Source organism: Echinops telfairi, unplaced genomic scaffold (assembly GCF_000313985.2).
Source record: "Echinops telfairi isolate 266 unplaced genomic scaffold, ASM31398v2 ScPeMD7_2;HRSCAF=8, whole genome shotgun sequence".
NCBI lineage: Eukaryota > Metazoa > Chordata > Mammalia > Afrosoricida > Tenrecidae > Echinops > Echinops telfairi.
The window spans coordinates 51,316,669-51,324,794 of NW_022103898.1; the positions used below are offsets into that span (position 1 = coordinate 51,316,669).

The window sequence follows — 8,126 nt, forward strand, 5'->3', positions numbered from 1 at the left end:
GGATCAGATCGGGTGCAATTCCCACACTGTGTCTCTGGTGTTGTCCCCCGCAGGGCCATGGGTCAGTGAGGGGCATCATGTCTCATAGTGGGGCTGGCCATGTGGTCCTCTCTGGGAGTGGTTGCTCTAATTGGGGTCATCGTCCTCAAGGCCTGGTGGGCCAGGATGTGCTCCAGTCTCTCCTCCTCCCCCGCCATCTGCTTCTGTGTGCTCTGGTCAGATATATCCTTCTCCCGAAGCTGCAGATTCAGTGCCATCCTTTGAAATAAATTCTTCTTGGGGGAGGGGAAGACTTTCTATTCCACCAGGTAATCAAGCTTTCTATTTAGAGGTTCTAAAAAGATTGAATAACAGCGTGCAACAAAAAAAGGCTTGATTTTTGGCACACGGGGGCTGGTTTTGCCCCCACAACAATGTGCCTGCTCACACAGCCATCTCCGTGTGCCAATATTTGGCAAAAAAAATAAACCAGCATGCCTCTCATGCCCCAGACACCTTATTCACCTGACCTCGCTCCAAGCGACTTCTTTTTGTTTCTGCGAATGAAGATGGACATGAAAGGACAGGGATTTGAGGACATAGAAGCGGTAAGGGAAAAAAAAAGAGGGGAGGTACTGTCAACCATCCAAACAGATAAGCTTGAAAAGTGTTTCCAAGAATGGAATTGCAAATAAACAAATGTATTAAGTGTAGTGGAGAGTACTTTGAAGGTGATAAACTTGTTTTGTTAAAAAAAAATTTTTTTAATACAGTTTGTGGGGGTCGGGGATTCAGAGTTTTTTGAGGATACCCCTTGTATACTGAGAATACAGACATTTGTATGTTGTTATTAGATGCCATCAAATTGATTCTTATTCATTGCAACAGAATGAAACACTGCTCAGTCCTGTGCCATCCTCACAATTATTGTTATATTTGAGGTCATTGTTGCAGCCACTGTGTTACTCCATCTCCTCTGTCACCAACACCATGATTCAAATGCATCTAATTTTGGGGGGTTTCCTTTTTCAGTGTCCAACTTTCACATGCTATGAGGTGATTGAAAATACCATGGTTTGGGTCAGGTGCATCTTAATCCTCAAAGTAACATCCTTGCCCTTCCTTCCTTCCTTCCTTCCTTCCTTCCTTCCTTCCTTCCTTCCTTCCTTCCTTCCTTCCATTGAATACTTTAAGGGCTCTTACATCTCATCGCAATCCATACATTCATCCAGTGTGTCAAGCACATTTGCACATATGCTGCCATCATTTTCAAAGCATTTTTTCTACTTGAGCCCTTGATATTAGCTCATTTTCCCCCTCCCTCCCTGCCTTCCCTCCCTAATGAACCCTTGATAAGTTATAGATTATTATTTTCATATCTTACATCATCTTCTGTCACCCTTCACCCACTTTTCTGTTGTTTATACCCCTGGGAGGGGGTTATATGTCAATCCTGTGATCGATTCCCCCTATCTTCCCCCCACCTTCCCCTTATCCTTCTGGTATCTCTATTCTCATTGTTGGTCTTGAGGGGTTTATCTATCCTAGATTCCCCGTGTTTCCAACTCTTATATATATCTGTGTACATGCTCTGGTCTAGTCCAATTTGTAAGGTTTAATTGAGGTCATGATAATGGGGGGTGGAGCATTAAAGAACTAGAGTAAAGTTGTATGTTTCATCAGTGCTGTACTACACCCTGACTGGCTCGTCCGTCTCTTCCTTGTGACCCTTCTGTAAGATGTCCAATTGTGTACAGATGGGCTTTGGGTCTCCACTCCATGCCCCACCCATCCACCCCATTCACATTGGTATGATTTTGTTTTGGGTCTTTTTGATGCCTGATACCTGATCCCGTTGACACCTCATGATTACACAGGCTGGTGTGTTTCTTCCATGTGGGTTTTGTTGCTTCTCCACTATATATCCACTTGTTTACCTTCAAGCCTTTAAGACTCCACATCCTTGCTTTTCAACAGTCTGAAAAGTTCTTCTGCAGCAGAATTACCTAATGTAGTACATCATTTGATCTCTTGACTGATACCCCCATGAGCATTGATTGTGGATCTAAGCAAGGTGCAATCCTTGACAACTGAAATCTTTTCTGCAATCAGAAAATAGATCTCTTAATTAATGTATAGTACAATAAGTTTGTTTGCTTATTATTTGATTTTATTAACTAAACATGGCTATAGTTTATTGCTATTGCTAGGTATTATCAAGTTATTTTTCACTCAGTGACTCCATGTGACAGAGTACTCCGTGTGACTAGATTAATTAATAATTTTTCTGAGAACAGATCATCTGGGTCTTTCATGAACATCAGAATGGAATTGAACCACGGTGTCTCTTGGTTAGCAACTGATCGTCTGACCATTGCACTACCAGGACTGCTTTTATAAACTCTAATTTTAAATTTTAAAGAAACTTTAAAAGGTTATCGTGTATGAACACAACTTGGGAGAGGGTAATCACTTTGTAAATTCAGCAAAAAAGTCACTTTTGTTAAGATGATCTCAACTAATAGTAACCAGAGAGGACAGAGTAGATAGGATTTCCATGACTGTAAATCTTAGCAGAAACAGACTGCCATATCTTTTTCCTCTGGAACAGCAGGTGAGTTCAAACACCCACCTTTTGTTTAGTAGCAGAGCACTTTAACCACGTCCCCGTCTGAGATCTAGTAATTAAAGCCATTGACACCGAGTCAATTCTGGCTTATTTCAACCCTATAGAATAAATCTAGCAGTACAAAAACATCTTTATTTCATAGTCAGAGGAAATATACAATAAGAAAAGTCACAAGGTGATAATGACAATAGTGATAAAGTAATGAAAAGGTAACAGAATAAAGCATAAGAAAATTATATTAATTCATCCAAGATAGATCATTTAATAAAGGGGTTGTAATTACAGCATTTTCATTTCATTTGTTTAATAACATTAGAAGCTATCTTATAGAAGATGTCCTGATTTTCTTTTGGTTTACTCTTCTATTATCTAAGGAAGGAAATAGCTTGATATATTATAGAAATGGTAACATTTTATTAGTAATTGTTCCATTAGAGTATAGAATTGAATTTTTATCGTCTGAAACAGGTTCTCAAACTTACGTGGGCTCGCACCCCCTTTTCAGAAAAAAATCCTCAGTGCCTCCCGTGCACTGAGAAACTTTTGTATAACCTAGGATAAAATGTAGGTATCAGCTACATTTTGCAGCCCACCTGGATCATTCCAGCATCCCCCAAAGGATGGTATCACCCAATTTGGAAACCACTGGTCCATATGAAATTTTTATAGTTTTCTTTCAAATGTAACAAGTAAAATCTCTGACTTTATATGTATTTTGTTTTTAATTATGAACTAACGACCTTCATAACACTAAAATTCCATTTATATCTTGAAGAATAAACAGTAATTTACTAAGTAGTTAAGAAAAATAATACAGTTCAGGTGGGCGGTAATAGTTAGCACTGAAACATGGTGCTTTGGGGCACCTGTGTAAAAATCTGGATATTTTAAACAGTAGACAGTGGTAGAGGAGAAAGACTAGAGATAAGGTTTAAAAGCGCATTGACACCAAATCATAAAAGACTTTGTCTGCTAAAGAGTTTGAGCTTTGTATTACATGTCAACAACTATTGTAATTTTTTATGTAGAAAAGGGAGATAATCAGATATTTAATACCAAAATGACCACTCTCAACCTTTTTTATGTTCTCCTCTAGGATTGGGAGATCCAATTGACTACTTGATACCTCCAGTAAGATACCTATTGTGATAATTCTTGTAAGGTGCCCTCAAGTCAGTTACAATTTATAGGACCTGTTTACAACAGAACAAAACACTGCCTGATACTGCACCCTCCTCACAGTTAATCTGTTTGAGCTTAGTGCTGCAGCCATTGTCTTCTTGAAGGTCTTCCTCTTTTTCACTGACCCTCCACTAGACGTGAGGTTATTTTCTAGAGACTGCCTCTCCTAAGAGCAAGTCCAAAGTATGTAAGACAAAGTCTTACCATCCTTGCTTCTAAGGAACATTCTGGGTGTACTTCCTTTGCAATCTATATGTTTGTTCTTCTGACAGTCCATTGTAATTCAATATTCTTCACCAGCACCATAATTTAGATGTATAATTCAATTGATCTTCCTCATTCATTGCCCAGCTTCCAAATGCATAAGAGGGGATTGAAAATACCGTGAAGTGGGTCAGGCTCACATTAGTTCTCAAAGTGATATCTTTGCTCTTAAACACTTTAAAGAGGTCTCGTACAGAAGATTTGGCCAATAAAATCTAGTGCACACTAAGAATACCAAACTTGACATTGCTGAAATTGAATTGCCATCTAAGTTTTCCAATTGATTAGGCTAATTTTTTTTTAGTCAGCCTTGCTTTCTTGTTTCCTCCTTCACCCAGGCCAACAGCAAAATTCATTGGTGTGCTTTGAAGAATCCAGTGTCCAACTATTTTACGACCTTCACTACTATTGCTTAGTTCAAGTTACCATTGTTTCCCCTCTGGATTGTTGTAGTCACTTCCAAATTGATATCTCTATTTCTGATCACCAGTTTTTGTGTTCCTCTTGAATTGATTCAGATCATCGCAGTCTTTCCAAAGCCCTCCAGTGTCTTTCTCTTCTGAGTAAAATCCATAGTCTTTACCATTCTGTAGACACCCTGTCTTTTAAATACAGAGAACAAGGACAGGCAGACTCCCACTTTCAGAGCCTATCAGCACTTCCCTCTACCCAGAATGTTCTGCCAGATAATAGCATAGCTCTCTCTCATTTCCTTTGTTTCTCTGCTGTAATGTCATCTTATCAGTCTTTTTTTTTTTACAAACCTGTATAAAATAACCCCTTTCTTACTATGCTCTGCTTTTACCCTGCTTTATTTTCCTTCTCAGAAAAAGACCAAGTAGTAAACTCACTTGCACACACAGAACACCTAATCGAGTACTGCACATATTGGAGGGCACTGAGTAGATGCGAAATAATCATTGGGTACTGTCGATTTGCTTCCAAATCATAGTGACTGTGTATGCCAGAGAAAGATCTATATGGTCCTGTGCTATCTTATATCTGAGCCCATAAAAACCACTGTTCCCATCCACCTTGTTGAGGGTCTTGCTCCTTTTCGCTGCCCTTCTAACTTCGCAGTCATGTCTTCAACCATGGTCTCTCCTGATGTCATAAGCAAAGTGCATGAAGTCAACTTTCGTCATCTTAGGAGCATTTTGACCTTGCTTCCTCCAAGACATAGTTTTTCATTCTTTCAGGAGTCAATGCTATTTTTCAGTATCCTTTGCCCAACTCTCACATGTGAGGCAATTGAAAATACCATGATTTAGATTACACATACCCGAGTCCTCAGAGTGAAATCTTGCTCTTCAGTACTTTAAAGAAGTCGTAGGCAGCAGATTTACCCAGTGCAATGCTTCCTTTGTGTCCCTTAGTGCTGCTTCCTGGAGCGTTGGTGTGACTTTTAGCAGACATACTGTGAATATATATACTGTTCTTTATTATTTAGTAAACATGTACTGAACTTTCTTACTTTATATCCAGGGTTAATCTGCCAGAGAGTAGAGATAGAAGATAAAAAATGCATTAATTTTACCTTTGAAAAGTGTACAGTTACCTGTGGTAGGCAGATTGTATTGTGTTGTACACTATTTAGATTAAACTAATTCAGGCAGAATTATAATGTTTTCCATTTTAATTTTTCCAAAGATGTTGAGCTATTCAAAAATAGGAAATATTCAACTTTTTACAAGTACCTCATGTTTTTAACAATATGGTTTCACTTTTAATTTTCAGTAAGCTTGAAATGTTTTGGACAATTTTATTTCTCAGCATAACAAGAACAATTATTTTATCAGGGGTTGACATAGAAGCAGCTCGAAAGGAAGAAGAACGGATAATGCTTAGAGATGCCAGACAGTGGTTAAACAGTGGTCACATAAATGATGTCCGACATGCCAAGTCTGGAGGCACAGCTCTTCATGTAGCAGCTGCTAAAGGCTATACAGAAGTCTTAAAGTAAGTGTTGTATTACACCAAGTCATTTTTACTTTGATTTGCTTTCATTGCTTTATTGTTCCTTTTCTTAAGATGGCTGCAAAAGATTATTTTGAAGCAACTTATAAAAGGGATACTTGATGTCCATTTTTGGGTGGGTTTAAGCATGAGTGTACACCATCTATGGTACCCAGGAATCTAGGGATATTGGCATAATATTAAACATCAAGCCATGGCAACTTGGACTGTATTGATCTGCATATATTGATATGCAAATTACATTGACAAAATTAGACCCCTAGCAAAATGTAGCACACCCTTTATATTACTTTCATTCTGCTTGAGTTTGTAGTACAAACTTGTCCTTATTATCCTTCTCATTATTTTTTTATTACAAATTAATTACAAATAATTAAGTGAGTCACCTACTCCCAAGTTTCCTACTCTTTTCTCCCTCTTACTCTCTCTTTAGTAACTTGAGAATTTAAATTATTTTCCTTGTCTTTGCTCTAAAAAGAACCCTGGTGGTATAATGGGCTATGTATTATGCTAATCACAAGGTCAGCAATTAGAAACCACAGTCACTCTGCAGGGGAAAGATAAGGCTTTCTGCTCCCATAAACAAGTTACCATTGTGCAAATCCACCAGGGAAGCTCTACCCTATCCTGGAGGGTCAGCTCAAAGTCAGAATTGACTTGCTTATGTGAAATTTGGTCCTAACTCTAATCCAGAACTTTTCAAACCCCAATAAATGGTTGTAAAATGAACTTAGTGATTTACCAAAGTGCTGCATATGGGAACATAAGTATATTTATTTAAATATTTCTTTGCATACACATGTATTTAGTTGTAAAATTGGTTTCTGAACTTCTTGCCCATGCTCACTGTAATTAGGTTATACCAGCATTTATGATCCTTCATTAAGTTCTTATTAGTTTTTAGGATAAATTTCAAACTAATTACGAAAGACTCTTCATCATCTGCCCACTATTGGCCTTTTTACGCTAAGCTGCCACCTTTGCTCCTGGGGCGTACATTATTTCAGCTGGACATATCTGCTTCAAATTCTCTCTCATAATATCTTAATTTATGCTGTTTCAGATACCCTCTCATCAAGTGACAAATTTCCTTTGATTCTTTGATTCAGTTCAGGGAACTCAAGCATATTAGAAAAATGTCCAAATTCATTTATGAAAAATGTAATAAAGCTACAAAAAAGTAAGAATATGGTTATCTGAAGGAAAGGGAAACTGGTTTGACTAAAGCTTTGTTGTGGTACAGTGATTTTCCTATATACTTTTATTGTTGTTATTTAAAAATTCATTATATATTACTTATGAAAATAAATAAAAATATATTAAAAGAACGATAACTTAAGAGCTCCAGTTCAAATGTAATTTTCTCCTCATTTATGTTCTTTCTCTCGCACGCGCACACACACGCACACGCACATCTTCAGCTTGATTTTGATGCCTTTCAGTTCTCTATTCCCATTGCATCTTACACATCTTCATCACAAAACCTTTCAGGGAGAGTAGTTTTTTAGTTGGTTTGTTTTACTCTTGTGTTCACTTAGAAGCTCCTTGAATATAAGTTCTGTGTTTGTTTGGGGGGTGTTGTTTGTTTGTTTGTTTTGAGTTATCCTTATGTTATCTGGCATAAAGACAGAGCTAGACACTTAGTGAAATAACTGAACCTATCTTTCTGACTCTCCTCTCTGTTCATGCAACTCCCAAATGCTTATAATTTTACGTTGCTCAGGATACTTAATATTATGATAATTTGTATTTCCTAATGGGAAGGTGTCTTTTGATTATCTTAAATTCAGGTATTTTTTCTGCCACTTAATAATGTTTATGGTGAATCTCAGGACTTATATCTGTTACCTTGTTCCTTAGATTACTGGCTTTGAAATGGTCTATAGGCAAATGACATGCGGATGCCATAAAAATCATATGGAACACATTAAAAATACAGCTTGTGCTATTTCATTCACTAACATTGAGATGGAGCTGGGGAAACACGTAGTTTTAACAAGCTCTTCTGATTATTTTGTTAAAAAGTCAGGAATAAGAACTGCAGCTGCGACTCTCACTCACTCACTCTCACACTCTCACTCACTCACTCTCACTC

At 37.7% G+C, this 8,126-nt stretch overlaps 1 protein-coding gene across 7 annotated transcripts in view; it reads left to right on the forward strand.

The window, feature by feature from the left end:
* The window catches only part of PPP1R12A (protein phosphatase 1 regulatory subunit 12A), a 180,446-nt gene that overhangs the window by 102,535 nt on the left and 69,785 nt on the right, over positions 1 to 8,126 (forward strand). For all 7 annotated transcript variants that reach the window (XM_045289240.1, XM_045289257.1, XM_045289252.1 and 4 more), the window contains exon 4: positions 5,854 to 6,013. In XM_045289240.1, the coding sequence (XP_045145175.1) occupies positions 5,854 to 6,013 (160 nt within the window). The remainder of the gene's footprint in view (positions 1 to 5,853; positions 6,014 to 8,126) is intronic.